Here is an 18,650-nt window from a genome sequence, read left to right on the forward strand (position 1 = left end):
AATAACGTTGCCAGGCAGAGATTACATGGCTACAAAAGGAAGAAGTTGGGAATATGTGTGTGAGATGGGAAAACTACAGGCCAGAAAAACTATACCAAATGTTTGTGGAGAATTTAGTCCCGGTGTCCCCCCTGCCCACCAACCCTCCAACACACACACCACCTGCCCTCTCCTCCCGAGGCTGCAATTCAAAAACAAAAAAGAAAGAAAGAAAAAAGGTAATAACTGCTAGAAACTCAGAAAAGAATGTGCTATAAGGAGATCACTGTTTGTCCAAAACAAATGTTTATGCTAGCTCTTTATAAGATGCTTAGTTACTTACAGCAGCTTTGGATGGAGAAAGGGAAATAGGGGATCGATAATGCAGATACCAATTGGTAAGACCAGGTGGGAACATTCTTTGTCACGGCCCAGAGGCCTTCCCTGACCGGAGTTGAGTTCCTTTGTCTTAATCTACAGACAAGGGGACTGCCATAGGAAATGATTGCATTCCTGGGCATGTACCTTCTGGGCTAGGTTGCTGCTCCTCTGGCCAGTGCAGAACCTCAGAACGGAGACTCTTGACACCAAGCACAGGACTGCCAAGCCCTGGCACCTCCCATCTCCATCCCATCCAGAATGGACCCGCCATGGCCTCTGCTACCCCTTATTCACGCCTCCTTCTCAGCCCTGTGTTCCTAGTGACCTGCTGCCCCTGTAACACTCAAGCTGGTGGGAAAGAAATTATCAAAGAGCTTTAAGTCCGGAGCAGAGGACCACCTCCATGATCCCAAATGGCTTGTTGACGTCACCTGTTGGCTCACCCAGTCATTGCTTCCCTATTTTCTACACTTCTGCAGACCTCCTTTTTTTTCCTTTGTGTTGGAAGCTATTTCCTTGGATGCTTGATCACTAATCATGAACCTTGCAGCCATGCACTTGGCTCCGGTTTGGCCTCTGATGTCCTCCTTACGTTGATTTCTGCCTGCCTATCAGGATCGTCACTGCCATTGTCCTTTCTCCTGACCTGAGAACCTGACATAGCCTGCTTGTCTCTTTAGCTGGTACACCAGGGGGCCTGGAACTCCTGTTAGTGAAGTCATGACTTTAAGTTAAAATAATTATCCCAAGAATTCTCTAAGGTGCAAATATATTATACAGGAGCAGAGTACCACGTGTTAATTCATACTTCTTAGGAGAGGAATGACACCCAGGATTTGTGTCAGGAATGACGCCCAAGCTCTGGACAGAGGATGTCATCAGTAAGTGAAGTTTCAGAAAGGAAGATGCAGTTGGGGGCTTTGAATAGTTGGAGACAGCAGGACTCCTGGATGGAACCAGGTGCTAGAGGGTCCAAGTTCATAGTTTGACTTTTTTACCAATATCCTCACCTAATACCAATCCCCACCACAATTTTGTCTGTATGTCCCATTTTTTCAACATTAGTTGATACCTCAACTTAAGCTCCACTGCCTCCCAGTTAAGTCATATAATTTCAGCAAGAATCGTAGACTACAGGTTTTAAAGGACCCTAAATGGGTTTTAACCTCAGTACAAAAACATACCTGGCCTCGATACAAATTGCCAAATAGAGACTTCATTTCAGGCAGCAAATGAAGTTACATGAAGGGACTGAAAATGCTACTGTAAATTACCTGTTAAAATGATTTTTTCAAAACCCACAAAATTCACAGCTACCCTAAAAATGCCTCATTTTCAAATTAATGTATTTTGCTTTAATTTGGAGTTTGGGGTGTACGTGTTGGGCAGGGGCGGGGCTTGTGGCTGCAGGAAAATGAGTTAAATTCACAGAATAGAATCTGAACTTTTGCAAATGAGTAAACAGCCAAAACAAACACCACTTTGGAAAAAAATACCCATTTTCTACTTTTGAAAAGCAAGCAATGCCTAAGCAAAATACCTTAAAAGTGAACTAAAAAGCTTTTCTAAAATAAACAACTCTGCTTGTGATCCTAAATTGGGACCATATGGAGATGTGAAAGCTACAAACGCAGTACACTTCAACTCCGACTTTCTGCCTTCACTGTTTGCGTGCCTCCGAGTAGAAGCTGATAATGTTGCCTTTGGTCCCAAAGGAGCCTGAGTCTTTTAGATCCTAGGATGAGGGAGGAAGCAAAAGAAGAAAGAAAAGCCATGAAAACAAATGCCTTTCAAGACAAAATATCTGAACAGTGAGTTTCATTTTTGCTTACTTGCCAGCAGGCGCAACTCAATTCAGATCTGTCCGGCATGTATAGGATGATGCCGCTGAAATGGGGTGCATTTGCCAGTGATGCAGGCTACGTGGGTAAGTCCCTGTTGAGGGACCAGGCTCGCACTCAGAGCATTAGGATAGCTTTAACAAGCCGCCTGGACCAGCCCCCTGCCCTGGGGCAAATCGATGAATAAGCCAGTTCAGCATAGATAGAATCATTCCTTTGTTTTTCTCAATTACCAAATGTTGTGTGCTTTGGGGTCACTTGTCATGAGTTTAGAGAATGTGAATGTTGCAACATAAGTCCTCACCATTCTAAACAGCCTAAACTACATTCTGTTACTAGGGAGGAGGAGAGTTGAGGACATAACATCCATCTCTAATTGTACGTGATCAGATGCTCATTTTCTCATTCTAGGATACGTATTTCTTTTCCCCCACTGTGCTCATGGTCTGTTCCATGAAATTGGCACTTATATGTGTTTATGTGGATGTGTTTTGTCCCCTGTAAGTGGATGGCAAAGCCTTGAGAAAGAGATTATGCTGCCTGGTTGAGGCAGGGGGGTGCTTGCCCTGAAAAAAATGAGTAGAATGAGTTCAAGCATTAATTTTTTAGTTTTAAGTGGATGAGGAGGCGCTGCTGTAAATAAAAAGTTCAACTGTTTTAGAGCCCCTGTTTCTCACTGCCCCAAATACAGAACTGTGGGCATCAGAATGAAAAATATGTAGGATCGTGAATTTGGGCTCTGTTAATTGTGCTGTTAGGAAACATTGATTGGATAATGAAAGCAGTTAACATTTATTGAGTTCTTACTACATTCCAGGCACTTAGCTATGCATGTAGCAAGCTATGCCCAAGTTAAAAAGGGTTTGGGATGTCATCAGATGTGCGACAGCATGTGGATTTGAACCCAGGGCCTGAACAAAGGGAGGCTATAAATGTTCTTTATATAAAAGGTGCTCTCTTGTCTGTGGGTCTTCAGTAAATGAAAATCAGTTGCTTTTCCTAACTATGTTTGAATTTTAGGACTCTCATTTCTCACCAGGAATCAAGGCAAAAAAGGCCTTAATGCACAGAGTTAGTTTTGAGAATGGACATGTACAGAAAACTACTTTTTTAAAGAAAAATTGTATTGAAGTATAGTTGATTTACTATGTTGTGTTAATTTCTGCTGTACAGCAGAGTGATTCAGTTATACATCTACATATATACTCTTTTTCCTATTCTTTTCCATTATGGTTTATCACAGGATATTGAATATAGTTCCCTGTGCTATACAGTAGGACCTTGTTGTTTATCCATCCTATGTATAATAGTTTGCATCTGCTAATCCCAAACTCCCAATCCTTCCTTCCCCCACCCCACCTCCTCCTTGGCAACTACAAGTCTGTTTTCTATGTCTGTGAATCTGCAGAAACTACTCTTGTTTTCATTTCTTCCTTTTAGCCCACTTAAATTATTGGGCTTGAAGGAAGAAGAAACAAATGTCAGACATCAAAAATTTAAAAATCTGCCCCTTAAGTTGGCCGTTTCTTTCAGGTGTTTTTCCCCCGTTAATAAGGGCTAAGTTGTTTGTCTCTTTCTAGCCCTTTCTCCTTGCTTCTGTCTTTGTTCCAGTGCAGACAGTCGTGTGCACTGAAACTTGCCTGAATGCTGCGCTAAGGAGAAACCCATGGCTGTCCAGGAGGTGACAGGTTACAGGCATATCTCATTTTATTGCACTGCACAGATATTGCGTTTTTGACAAATTGAAGGTCCGTGGCAACCCTGTGACGAGCAAGTCTATCGGCGCCATTTTCCCAACAGCATTGGCTCACTTTGTGTCTGTGTCACATTTTGGTAATTCTCGCAATAAGTCCAACTTTTTCATCTTTATTGTATTTGTTATGGTGATCTGTGATCAGTGATCTTTGATGTTACTACTACAACTTGCTGAAGGCTTGGAGGATGGTTAGCACTTTTTAGCAAGACGGTATTTTTTAATGAAGGTGTGCACATTTTTTTTTAGGCATGATGCTATTGCACACCTAATAGACTACAGTATAGGGGGAACATAACTTTTATATGCGCTGGGAAACCCGCGCATTTGTGTGACTGGCTTTATTGTGATATTTGCTTGATTGTGGTGGTCTGGAACCGAACCCGCCACATCCCCAAGGCCCGCCTGTTGTCCTCCAAGCTGAGAAGTGACGGCACTTTTTGCAAAAGTGTATGTGTTTACAGGTTGTGGGAAAAAACCCGCAAACTTTTGGGGCCAGCCAGCCCTTCCTCCTTAAGGCCCCCTCTGTCCCCTCATGTCCAGCCGGGGCTGTGTGATCACAGCGTCCCCACCTGCCCTGTGGCCTACGGAAACCAGTATCAGGGGCCCCGCCTGCCTCACTTTTCTTTCCTCCTCAGCGCCGGCCGGGGGCCTTTGCTGTCTTTCGGCTTTCTTTCCTCTTTCTCAGCTGCCCCCTCCTTTGTCCCTTCAAAGGGAGAAACCAAAAGAGGGCAGCATTAGTTGGAATCCCCTCTCTGACTGCTTCAGTCTCCCAGACCGTGAACAAAAGGAAAGCTGGACATCGCTTTATAAATGATGTATGGAGACACGCGGTTGGAATGAAGGCCCAGACCGCAGTGTATTTTTAGCATCTGCTGTTTGTGGTAACATAAGTGAAAACTGCTGGATCCGTTCCCTTCAGCTGAATGGCTGGTATTCAGGCGAGTGTGCCTGCTGCCTGCCAACCTCTCCTCACGGAACTCCCTCTTTAGGAGGTGGGGGACCGGCTCCCTGGCACCAGGCTGCCCCGCCGCACGGTTCCCCCGGCGGCCCCAGCGCGGGGCTGCGGGTGAGACTCCTGGCTGCGAGACTGGCCGGGTGTTGCCGGATTGTGAAGCCGAGTCTGCAGGGCAGGGGCTGTGCCCGGCCGATCTCAACCTTCTGGCGTGAGGCTGGCGCTCAGACACGCGGGACCCAGGGTGGTGAGGCCCGCGGCTGGAGCCCTGTCTTAGAGTCACCCCGCTGGTGCCTGGCTCGAGGGGGCCGTCGACCCCACCCTGGTCGCTGACACTCTGGAGCCTCAGAGTGAGCTAGAAAATACGAGAGAGGCCCCTTTTATGCTGATAGGCCGTCCTACCAACTGTTGCTCGGGAGCACGAGCTGATCTTTGGATGATGGACACGGCTGGAAAGGGTCTGGATGGACTGCAGGAGGCCCCCGGGGGGGCTCTCCTGGTGCCTGGAAACAGCGCTGGGATCCCAGGCTCCCAGTAGCACTGACTTGCTGAGCGGCTTTAGGCAAGTAAGGATCTCCTAGGACTCACTTTCTCACAGTTATGAGTAGTAACTCTCGTCCTACTGACCTCACTAAAATGGTTTTAATAAGGAGATGGAAGTACTTGGAAAGTGTTGAAATCATAGCGTTACAAAAAGGCGGGGGAGTGGTGCAGCCCCTGTTCATTTTTTCCTTTTCGGACCAACCTTGACTTCCACCAAAACCATCCCCCTCAGCCCCGGGCTCTTGCATCATGGCGCGACCCAACGGGCCCCGCGGAGGACATCGCTTATTCCGTGAGAACGTACCTTCATGCTTCATGAGCAGGTCTTTACTTCCATTCCCCACAGAATTAATCTGAATGGGAAAGGGTGCAGTGGGCTCCTTTTCTTGTCACATGTGTGCGAGTGCCTCTATAATTAAGATACAACCTTAAATAAAGGGACTTCAGCTGTAGCTAGAGCTCCCTTATCTGAAACCTCAAGTGACTTTTCAAAAGCCTCTCAGCAGCCATGCTGCATGTTACAAACTCCATGAACCAGGATGGTCACTCCAAGGTCTCTCCCAGTGCTAATTGACTCTTATTTTGCATATAATTCGAATAAGCCTGGCCCTCTGGTTTTCGAGCCCTTGCTGCTGAAAGTGTGGTTAATGGAACAATATCATCAGCATCACCTGGGGGCTCGTGAGAAATGCAGAGGCAGGTCCACCCCATCTTTTGATCAGACTCTGCATTTTGACGAGGAAGATCCTCGTGTGATGCGTATGTGTGTGGTAAAGCAAATTTGAAGACGGGACTTACAGGGCCTTGACCCACTCTCAGTTTATTTATTTATGCACTGAGCTTTATTATGAAAAGCACTGGGGATGACTGGGATTAATAGCTTACAAAGAGGGAGGAGACAAAGAACTTTAAAAGCCCTAGCAGCTGGGACCACTTAATACGGTTGTATTGCTGTATACATTTTCATGCTCTGAGAACACACTGCTACAACACTATATAGTCACGGATATTCCCAATACTAGGCCCAAGTTACCAAGGAGAGGTAAAGCCATATTCCAAAGCTGCTGTTTACAGTATTTACCTAAAATTCATGGTGAAAATTTTCCCTTAAAGTGGTTAAATAAAAGAATATTGATGTTAATGGGGATGTTTCAGTGATCTGGATACTATGTGGAAAACCACATTCTCCAGTAAAGAGATAAGTGAGATGTTACTATAATTGGAAACCCCAGTTCGCTCAGATTTTGTTGTTTTTGTTTTTGTTTTGAATTTTAGAATTTTATTTATTTTTTTATACAGCAGGTTCTTATCAGATTTTGTTTTTTAGGCACTACATTTAGGAGAGTTAGATGACATCAAGATAAGGTGTGATACAGGAGATTTACTGCCTAACTAAAAAATTCAACTGTTATAACAAAAAAAAAAAAACCCATGACTGTCCAGAGCCGGGTAAAATTTTAGGGGTCGGTAAATAGTATTCAGTTTTCATATTTTCATTTACTAGATAATGACAACTGATCTTCAGAATCACTAAGGCAGGAAAATGGATTTGAAACTGAATGGAGTTTTAAATTAACCAGAAAGGTGAGTGCCTTTTTCTGGATAAGTGAGTACTGGTGGTGCTGGTTCCCGGCTGGTGGTCCTCTGTAGTCTTGCTGGGAGCTGCCATGCTGAGACCGGCCAAGGCTACAGGTGGCAAAGCATGGAGCTGAGGCTGACCAGATAGCTGTCTGAAACCAGCAAGATCAACCACCCATTAGAATTGCCAAACTAAAAGGACACACAGAGGAGGGAGAATCCCAGCACAAAGCAGGAATGAGAGTGCAGGAAAGAGCTGAGCGATATTGGAGAAATTCCCTAAGATGTGGAAAAAGCCTTGGCAGATTTTTATGGAGGGCTCCAGTGCGGGCCAAGAAGGAGATTTAAGGGCCTTGGCCTAGGTCAGACCAACCCAGGTCTCTTTCCCTTCTTCCCCTTCCCTGCTCTCCCTTGCCTCTGAACATCACAACTGACTGGCACTTTATTGCCATAACAATGCAGAGAAAACCTACCAATGATTTGATATCTAGAATTTGAAAATAAACAGCTGGGTGGTACCAGTTTTATTGTATAAAGCAAGGTTTATGTAAGCAAAAGGGCTTATAACTTATTTGGCAAGAATTAAATATTTTCTATCATGTATGGCTGTGACGGAAACAAATAAAGCATCATCACAGGATAGAAATAATTAATTGCCTGAAATAATTTAAAAGCTGTCGTGAAAGATCCTGTCTTTGCCAATGGCATTATTTTCCCAAATCAAGGGGACTCTAGACTTTGGAAACCTCATGGACTTTATTTATTTATTTATTTATTTATTATTTATTTATTTTTGGCTGTGTTGGGTCTTCGTTTCTGTGTGAGGGCTTTCTCTAGTTGCGGCAAGTGGGGACCACTCTTCATCGCGGTGCGCGGGCCTCTCACTATCGCAGCCTCTCTTGTTGCGGAGCACAGGCTCCAGACGCGCAGGCTCAGTAATTGTGGCTCACGGGCCCAGTTGCTCCATGGCATGTGGGATCTTCCCAGACCAGGGCTCGAACCCATGTCCCCTGCATTGGCAGGCAGATTCTCAACCACTGCGCCACCAGGGAAGCCCCTCATGGACTCTTGACTCATCTCTCCCTTGTGCGCTCTTTGAAATTTCTCTTATTTCTACTCATGCTGTGGCCACCCCAGCCCCAATCCTTGTCGCTTCTCCCCTGAGTTTTAGCAATAGCATTTTATTAGGTCTTAACTTCCTTCCAATCTACCTATGTACAGTGGTCTTCAGAAAGATGCTTGGGTACAGTGGATCTGGACTAGAGGGCATTGGAATTTTGAAAAACTCCACAAGTGATACTGATGTGCACCCCGAGGTAGGAAAGGAGGCTTTAAACTGTTGCTAAATTAATGTTCTATACAACATCCAATTATTATATCACTCTCCTGCCCAGAAAGCTTTGGTTGCTATTTGTTATTATATCAATTCATACTTTTCGGCTTGGCATTGGCCTTCTCCTCTCCCAGCCATCTTCTCCCTTCCCCAGCAGTGCTCATCGCTGGTGCTCAAATATCCCATGCTCACACCTACCTCTGTGCCCTCACGTGTGGTTTTTCCTTTGCCACCTATAAGGATGGATCCTGCCTTTCATGATTCAACTCAAGTGTCACCTCTTCCATGGAATTTTTCCTGGAAGGTTCCCTATTTCCTGAATTTCTACATCATTTATAGTCTATGCCATAATGAATTATATCAGGGAATGTATCTTATCACGTACCACTGGCTTATTGTGTTGGTGCTAAACAACCAACTGGAATGAAGAACCAAGTAGAGAGCAGGAATCGTGTCTTTTACATTTGTGTCTTCTACAGCGCTGCACATAATCATTGGTACATTGCTTCCCTCAGGCAGTCCTCCACATCCTAGATCTGGGTTAGATGTTTCTTCTCTACACACCTGTGACATCTCACTGTATCCCAGTTACACTATAAGTGCATCACAACTCTGCATCTTAAATCTGTGCTTCTTTTTTTTATTGAGTTATAGTTAATTTACAATGTTGTGTTAATTTCAAGTGTACAGCAAAGTGACTCAGTTATATACCTATATATATATATAATATATATATATATTCTTTTTCAGATTCTTTTCCATTATAGGTTATTACAAAATATCGAGTATCGTTCCCTGTGCTATAGAGTAACCTATTTTATATATATTAGTGTGTATATGTTAATCCCAAACTCCTAATTTATCCCCCCCCCCCCCGCCACCCTTTCCCCTTTGGTAACTATAAGTTTGTTTTCTACGTCTGTGAGTCTATTTCTGTTTCGTAAATAAGTTCATCTGTATCATTAAATATGTGTTTCATTATGTATCTCTTACAGACTGTAAGCTCTGTGAGAGCAGGGCCCATATTTACCTGGTTCATCACTGACCCTCTCGTCCACGTCTTGATGCGTAGTATGTACTCAGTACATATTTTTTTAAGCTGACTGAATAATGATTTTAAAATATGTTTGGTTGAGTATGAGACGAATGGACCAAATAGCATCCATGGCATCCTAACAGTTTGGTTGACTTGGTTTCAGGTGCAATAGATCAGCATAATCTAAACATTATACTGAACCAGATAACTAGCATTTGATTGTATACTCAATTATATCTTTTTCTAATTATTTTCTATATGTGGTTACTTGTCTATAAAATTCAAGCTCTTGGAGAGCAAAGGATAGCATTTTTTTTTTACTTCCATCTGTCTCCCATAATTCCTCAGTATTTCTTGATTTGATGTCATTAAATATAGTTTTAAAAGAGCCTGTGTTATAATGTATTTGCCTGGTGCTAAACATCTGTTGCTTCCTAACAAGAGTGCCATTCATTCTAATGGCACTGGTACACAGAGGTAAACAGAGCCTTGGCAGGTCTTCCATAAAGGAAACTGTGTTTGCTTCTTTCATTAATTACTAATGGAGCATTAAGACATGCGCTATCCCTGAAGCCAAGTTGGATTATTCCTGGCACTTAAGGCTAGGGTGCTTTCAAAAGTTGAGACATGTATTGACACACCAGAAGGCATGCCCTATAGCAAGCACAGTGGTGGCTCTAATGCCAAGATTGTACACAACTTCGAATATATCAATACCAAGTGTACTGATCTGTCTCTCTAACTTTTTGCAGGTCTTGGGTTAATGTGAGTTAATAAATGTGAATTTCTAGAATGTCTCTGAAGGCAGGCACCTCAGTATGAATTGGAAAAATCATCAGAGAGATACAGAAAGGTTAAATATAAAAGAATGATCAAAGATTCACCAGACAAAACAACAGAATGAGAGTAGCAATGCTAATAGAAGAAATATGTATCAAGATATGATTTGTCACAGAGCTGGAGGAATCAGGCTCCCAGACTTCACTATACTACAGAGCTACAGTAATCAGGACAGTACGGTACTGGCACAAAAACAGAAATATACATCAATGGAACAGGATAGAAAGCCCAGAGATAAACCCACGCACATATGGTCACCTTACTTTTGATAAAGGAGACAAGAATATACAATGGAGAAAAGACAGCCTCTTCAATAAGTGGTGCTGGGAAAACTGGACAGCTACATGTAAAAGAATGAAATTAGAACACTCCCTAACACCATACACAAAAATAAACTCAAAATGGATTAAAGACCTAAATGTAAGGCCAGACACTATAAAACTCTTAGAGGAAAACATAGGCAGAATACTCTATGACATAAATCACAGCAAGATCTTTTTGACCCACCTCCTAGAGAAATGGAAATAAAAACACAAATAAACAAATGGGACCTAATGAAACTTAAAAGCTTCTGCACAGCAAAGGAAACCATAAACAAGACGAAAAGTCAACCCTCAGAATAGGAGAAAATATTTGCAAATGAAGCAACTGACAAAGGATTAATCTCCAAAATTTACAAGCAGCTCATGCAGCTCAATATCCAAAAGACAAACAACCCAATCCAAAAATGGGCAGAAGACCTAAACAGACATTTCTCCAAAGAAGATATACAGATTGCCAACAAACACATGAAAGGATGCTCAACATCACTAATTAGAGAAATGCAAATCAAAACTACAATGAGGTATCACCTCACACCAGTCAGAATGGCCATCATCAAAAAATCTACAAACAATAAATGCTGGAGAGGGTGTGGAGAAAAGGGAACCCTCTTGCACTGTTGGTGGGAATGTAAATTGATACAGCCACTATGGAGAACAGTATGGAGGTTCCTTAAAAAACTAAAAATAGAACTACCATACGACCCAGCAATCCCACTACTGGGCATATACCCTGAGAAAACCATAATTCCAAAAGAGTCATGTACCACAATGTTCATTGCAGCTCTATTTACAATAACCAGGACGTGGAAGCAACCTAAGTGTCCGTTGACAGATGAATGGATAAAGAAGATGTGGCACATATATACAATGGAATATTACTCAGCCATAAAAAGAAACGAAATTGAGTTATTTGTAGTGAGGGGGATGGACCTAGAGTATGTCATACAGAGTGAAGTAAGTCAGAAAGAGAAAAACAAATACCATATGCTAACACATATGTATGAAATCTAAAAAAAAAAAAAAAAAAAGTTATGAAGAACCTAGGAGCAGGACAGGAATAAAGACACAGACGTAGAGAACGGACTTGAGGACACCGAGGTGGGGAAGGTAAGCTGGGACGAAGTGAGAGAGTGTCATGGACATATATACACTACCAAATGTAAAATAGATAGCTAGTGGGAAGCAGCCACATAGCACAGGGAGATCAGCTCTGTGCTCTGTGATCACCTAGAGGGGTGGGATAAGGAGGGTGGGAGGGAGGGAGACACAAGAGGGAAGAGATATGGGAACATATGTATATGTATAACTGATTCACTTTGTTATAAAGCAGAAACTAACACACCATTGTAAACCAATTATACTCCAATAAAGATGTTTAAAAAAAAAGATATGATTTGTCAATTAATTTTTTACTTTGCCAATTAATAACACAATTAAAATGAAGAATTTATACTCTTGGACATGCCAATTAGCATAGCATCAAAATGCTAAAGCAAAAATGGTGAGAACTAAAAGATACTGACAGACACTTTTTGGTAGTAATAGATTTTAACACATAGCCATCAGATTATGATAGATAAAATATGAATAAGGACATAAAAGAATATGATTAAGAATGTTGAATAATTGGCTATATATATTTTTTAATTTATTTATTTTATGTATTTATTTATTTTTGGCTGTGTTGGGTCTTCACTGCTGTGTGCGGGCTTTCTCTAGTTGCAGCGAGTGCGGGCTACTCTTTGTTGCGGTGCGCAGGCTTCTCATTGCGGTAGCTTCTCTCTTGCAGAGCACAGGCTCTAGGTGCACGGGCTTCAGTAGTTGTGGCTCGCAGGCTCAGTAGTTGTGGCGCACGGGTTTAGTTGCTCCGCGGCATGTGGGATCTTCCCAGACCAGGGCTCGAACCCGTGTCCCCTGCATTGGCAGGCGGATTCTTAACTACTGCGCCACCAGGGAAGCCCTTGGCTATATTTAGATGTTTATGGATTATATAAAAATACATCTTAAATACTCACAAGGAAAATTTATAAAAATAATATCTTTTTCTTGAAGTGTAGAAATTTTGCAGGCTCGCTCACAAAGCAGTGAAATATTGTATAAATGTAAACAAAACAACCCAGTTACTTTACAGTGTCTACATTTGGAAGATAGAGGAATTTGGAATTAAAGGAGGTACAATTATCCTTTTAAGAATAAGTGTTAGTCAGGACTTCCCCAGTGGTCCAGTGGTTAAGACTCCACACTTCCAGTGCAGGGGATGCAGGTTCGATCCCTGGTTGGGGAGCTAAGATCCCACATGCCACGCTGTGAGGTCAAAAAAACAAAGAAACAAACAAAAAAGAATAAGTGTTAATCAAACATAATAAATTAAGACAAAAAGATGCAATGTCACTTCAAAGAGACAATATGATTCCCAGGACACTAAGAGCTAGCCATGATCCTACTGAATATATTAATATTTCCAAAGAAAAATTGTGTTGATCCAAAGGGGAGCTAGTTCAACCAAAAAAGAGAAAAATATAAAGCAAGTGTCAGAGGGCACACCTTGGCTCAGCTCATCCAGGGGAAAATAGAGCCTCACCCAGCTAGACTTAAGTAATATAAACTATTGGCAAGACCATTCTTCTCATGAAGGTGGAAGTATGGTTACCTCAGCCTGATTTTGTTCTAATTTCATGCACATCAAGCAAGCACCTTTTGATTTGGCCCTTTGTGTATAGGTCTATGTACAGGGTGATTGTGCATCTAGGGAGCTGTGTCACAATAAGGTTAATAAATAGGAATTCATTCCTGAAATGGCTGCTCTAGGGTTGGAAAAGTAAGGTTCCTGAACCTTATAGGATATTAAGGCTACAAGAGAAGAGTCCAGAAGCTGACATGCATTATATTTAAGTAAAGCAAGTTATACAACATAAGTTGCTCTTATTCACTGCTGTGCCTTGGTATTCAGAGCAGGTTTTGGTATCTGTGGGGCACCTAAATATTTGTTGAAGGAATGAAATATGTGGGGAAGAACAGAATCACTTAACAAATGGGAAAATGGTTAATTATTTTACATGCACTAAAACACATAGCATATAGATTACAGAGTTAATTCTTTCTTTTCTTTTTTTTGAAGTATAGTTGACTTGCAATATTATATTAGTTTCAGGTGCACAACATAGTGATTCGATGTTTTTTAAAAATATTTATTTCTTTTCCTTTTTTTGGCTACGTCGGGTCTTAGTTGCGGCACACGGAATCTTTGTTGAGGCATGTAGGATCTTTTTCATTACAGCGTGCGGTCTGCTTGAGTTTCTCTCTAGTTGTGGCGCAGTCTCCAGAGCACATGGGCTCTGTAGTTTGCACGCGGGCTTAGTTGCCCTGCAGCATGTGGGATCTTAGTTCCCCGACCAGGGATCGAAACCACATCCCCTGCATTGGAAGGCAGATTCTTTACCACTGGACCACCAGGAGAGTCCCAGTGATTCAATATCTTTATAGATTATGTAATGTACAAATTTATTATAATATCATTGCATATATTCCCTGTGCTGCCCGTTACATCCCTGTGACTTATTTATTTTATAACCTCAAGCTTGTGCCTCTTAATCTCCTTCATTTATTTCACCCAACCCCCTGCCACCCCCATTCCTCTCTGGCAACTACTAGTTTGTTCTCTGTATCTGCAAATCTGTTTCTGTTTTGTTATATTTGTTCATTTGTTTTGTTTTTTAGATGCCATATATAAGTGAAAACATACAGTATTTCACTTAGCTTAATACCCTCCAGGTCCATCCATGTTGTCATAAGTGGCAAGATTTCATTCTTTTTTATGGCTGAGTAATATTCTACTGACTCTCTCAATAGATAGATAGATAGATATAGATATATAGATATCTTCTTTATTTATATATATATATATAAAGATATATATATCTTCTTTATCCATTCATCTGTTGATGGACACTTAGGTTGCTTTCATATCTTGGCTATTGTAAATAATGCTGCAATGAGTATTGGGCTGCATATATCTTTTTGAATTAGTGTTTTCAGTTTCTTTGGATAAATACCCAGGAGTGGAATTGCTGGATCCTATGGTAGTTCTATTTTTCATTTTTTGAGGAACCTCCACCCTGTTTTCATAGTGGCTGTACCAAAGGGTTAATTTTAAAAATAGAAAAACTGAAAGAAATATCTAAATGTTGATAGTACTTTTGAAGTGGCAATAGTTTTGTAAGTTTAGAAGGTGAGAAGAAATCGCAAAGGGTAACAACAACAAGTCTGACTGCATAAATATTAAAAACTTATGTTAGCAAACTATCGATATTACAAATTTAATAACCAGAATTCAATCAGACAACATGGGGAAGTGTTTGCAGGAAATGTAATGGCCAAAGGCCTGATATCTTTATTATGTAAAATGTTCATGCAATTGATAAGAGAAACACTAAAATTCCAAGAGCATAAACAGACAACTCACAGAAAAGAAATTAAAGCTAGTAAATAAACACATGGAAAAATATTTGAGCTAGTAATCAAAGACATTCAAAATAAAACAGTAATTCTTCTAAAAGATTTTAAATTAACAAAGACAACATAAAACTTTATTTTTGTAGAACCCAATGCTGGTTAAGATGTTATAAAAATGGTATTCTCAGATTTTGTTGATGATATTTTATTAATTGGTACCTCCTTTTTGGAAAACAGTTTGGCAATATAAAGAGCCATAAAATATTTATAGCCTTTCACCCAGTAATTTGACTTCTGGGAGTCTCTCCTGAGGAAAACTAATCCAAAATATGGAAAAAATTAAATGCCCAAGAGTAAATTGGGAAACACTAAACATCCCACAAAGTGGGAATGATTAAAATGTGGTAGAGCCACTGGATAGAAGACTACATATTCATTTATAATCAAGGGGATAGAGGCCATGCAGCCACATGCTTTAATAGTAAGTGGAAAACCAATAAACACTTAGATATAAAAAGATGTGCAGAGAAGAAAATTGAAGTAAATACACCCAGTTTTAAGTGGTTGGTCTAGAATGGCAGGAGGACAAAGACCTTTTTCTTCATCTCCCTTTTTTGTGGTAATTGGTTGTCATTCAGCCTGTTCTTTTACCTGGATGCCAGTTGCATCCTTTTCTCTTCCCTGAGCTCCATGCCCAGCTTCCAAACCCCAGCCCATCCGTGTCAGTGCCACTCAAGCTCCAACTCATTCAAGAAGCCCTCCCCATCCTATCAGCCAAATGAAACTCTCCCTTTACTCTGCTCCCAATGCTATATTTTAACATGTCTATTATAGCACATATACAGTGTGCCCTGTGTGGAAATGATATATTTGCAGTATGTGTCTGTTTCCACAACTAAGATTTTAACCCCCTAGAGGGTAGGAACTGTTGGATTTCCTTTTTTTCTTTCCACAGCATAGGGCACAGTGCTTTGTCTGTATGGTATGCCTGAATAAATATTAGTTGAAATGAATGTCATTGCACTGAAATGAACTACTTCTGATTCCCTGGCAGGTGGAGCTCATGAAGGTCTTCAGCACTTGGGTCCCTTTGGCAACATCCCAAACATTGTGGCAGAGTTGACCGGTGACAACATTCCCAAGGACTTCAGTGAAGATCAGGGCTACCCAGACCCTCCAAATCCCTGTCCCGTTGGAAAAACAGGTAGTGGGCATGCCCTTGGGTTCTCATGAAATGTAGAGCCTTTGGGAGGAAATTAAAAATTCTAACATTGGCTGCACATGTTCAGAGAAATAGTATTTCTATTCCGATGACCCCTGTGTATTTGTATGTGGGTTGGAAAGGGAAGTTGACTCTAGAACCCTTGGTGAGTTCTGGTGTTCCGATACACCCACAGAGGACTCCCCTAGCCAAGGCTTTATCTTCTGTCTCTCTCCCTCTTTGGGAATTGATGCTCTTTTCTGCACTTGCTCCATTTTTTATAAAAAGGGAGACGGATTTTCTCTTTTTTTTGCCTCTTCTATGATACAATCACTGCCCACTTTTAGTGTCTTTGGAACTTTTAGGTATGTGGATGATCCATGCTCATTTGTTTTCCTTACCTTCTCTTGACAATCGATATTTCAACTATGTTGTAACCAGTGAGCATCTGTCCTGAAATATTTCTTTGGGGGCTGGGAGGTGGCATGAGAGAGAGGGGGCCCCAGAAGGGAAGAAGTTGGTTAAGGGAGAAGGTTGAAACTTTCCTTGCTCCTCATGTATCACTCCCACTTTCCTACCACCCAGTTCCAAAGAGAATGAATGGTGAGTGTGCTACACTTATCCTGGGCTTTGAGCAGCTTACCTTGGTGGTTCAGAGTAGTGGCTCTAGACTGACGACTACCTGAATTCAAACCCAAGATCAAGATGTGTGACCTCGAACACGTTAGTGAACCACTTGCACCTCAGTTTCCTTATTTGCAAAATGGGGGTTATTGGGGAATTAAATGAAATTATCCATGTTAAACACTTGGTACGGCACCCAGCACAGAGTAAGGACTCATTAAATGTCATCCTGATTATAAATAGCTTTGCCACTAGTAAGAAATGAATCTCTTTCCTTGGGCTTGTACTCACTTCCAGCAACAGAGTAGTCTTTTCCCCACAACCTAATAATAAGACTAGGTAGTATTTATTATCCCTAATTTACATATAAGGAAACTTAGACAGTAACTTCACCAAGGTTATCCATGTAGCAAGTAGTTGAGCCAAGGCTCAAACCCGAATCTACCTGATTCAGGACTGTGCATGCAACCACCATGTCATGCTGCCTTGTTCTGAAAATTCTGTCAGTGTTGGCCCCTCAGCTTTTCTGAAACACAATACAGGCTCTCTCTGAAAGATATTCCTCTTTTCATTTAGGGCAAGGTCTCTGTTTTCCATGGGGGACAGGCATGGGACAACCAGAGTATTTGGATGTGGCCAAGCTAATGCGGGGACACAGGCCCAGGACCACAGGAAAATCTGAATCAGCCACCTTTTACTTGCTTGTGGGACTTTGGATGGGAAGGAAGAAAGGCCAGTTCAGGCTCCATGGGGATTTGGTTAAATTGATTCGATATCATATAATACAGTGGTTCTTAATATATAGTCCCAGCAATATCAGCATTACCTGAAACTTACTGGAAATGCAGATTTTCAGGCCCTACTCCAGACCTGTTGAATCAGAAGCTCTGGGGGTAGGACCCAGAAATTCATATTCTAACCTGCCTTTCATGTGATTCTGGAGCATACCAAAGTTTTGAGAACTGTTGTTGGAGAATGGAAAGAGAACCAGAGGTTGAGCCAAGAGATCTGAGTTCTTGTCCTAATCATAATATGTCAGTTTACTTCCCTGGACCTCAGTTTCTTCATCTGTAAAATGAAGACATAGTCAGTGCCTTAAAAAAAAAATTCAATGTAGTCCTAGCTTATCCTGAAAAAAAAGCAATATACAGATCTATGTGATCAAGCAATAATTAGGAGCACTTAGGAGCTCCGAGATGGAACAATCAGGGTGGGCTGATAGAGTTGGATAAAAGGACCCAGCTCCCAGGACCTTTCTTGTCCGAGATTACCTGCCATTTCCTTCCCTGTCTTTTCATTAAGCTAACATACGCTGCCATATGCAGATTGCCTGACCTCTCTTGCTTTGCTATCCCTTTCCTCCATGTTAATTGCTCTAGATGAAGTTAGATAAATAGTTCAGTGAGAAGTGGGGAGCCACGTCAGAGCCACACTAGGGATTTGTTCCAAATGCTAGTGCCTTCCTCAGGGGCTTCATGCTGTTAAGGGCTGAGAGACTGGATGCTTAAAGCTGCTGGAAGGCATCAGAGCAGTCTCAAGAGACCAGACTACCTGGCTGATTGTATTAGACCCCCTTTAGTACTGACTTTGATGCCTCACTATCCCTTCGAAAGGAAGTCTCTTTCATTCTAGTCCTGCACAAAATTCACATCCCTCCCCAGCCCCCCTTTTTAAAGCTGTTGTCTAAAACACATTAGAGACAGAAAAAAAAAAGGCTTATTTTCAGCGTATTGTGTCTAGTAATGATAGGGCTTAGGTAAAAGCAGCAGCCAAGAGGGATAACCTTTCTTGGGTTTGAATGGAAGACATGC

General features: G+C 41.7%; 1 protein-coding gene across 2 annotated transcripts in view; it reads left to right on the forward strand.

Annotated features, from left to right (window-relative positions):
* SCG5 (secretogranin V) overlaps positions 1-18,650 on the forward strand; it is a 52,012-nt gene that overhangs the window by 20,907 nt on the left and 12,455 nt on the right. For both annotated transcript variants that reach the window (XM_036844078.1, XM_036844079.1), the window contains exon 3: positions 16,069-16,218. In XM_036844078.1, the coding sequence (XP_036699973.1) occupies positions 16,069-16,218 (150 nt within the window). The remainder of the gene's footprint in view (positions 1-16,068; positions 16,219-18,650) is intronic.

Source organism: Balaenoptera musculus, chromosome 2 (genome assembly GCF_009873245.2).
Source record: "Balaenoptera musculus isolate JJ_BM4_2016_0621 chromosome 2, mBalMus1.pri.v3, whole genome shotgun sequence".
NCBI classification, from domain to species: Eukaryota; Metazoa; Chordata; class Mammalia; order Artiodactyla; family Balaenopteridae; genus Balaenoptera; species Balaenoptera musculus.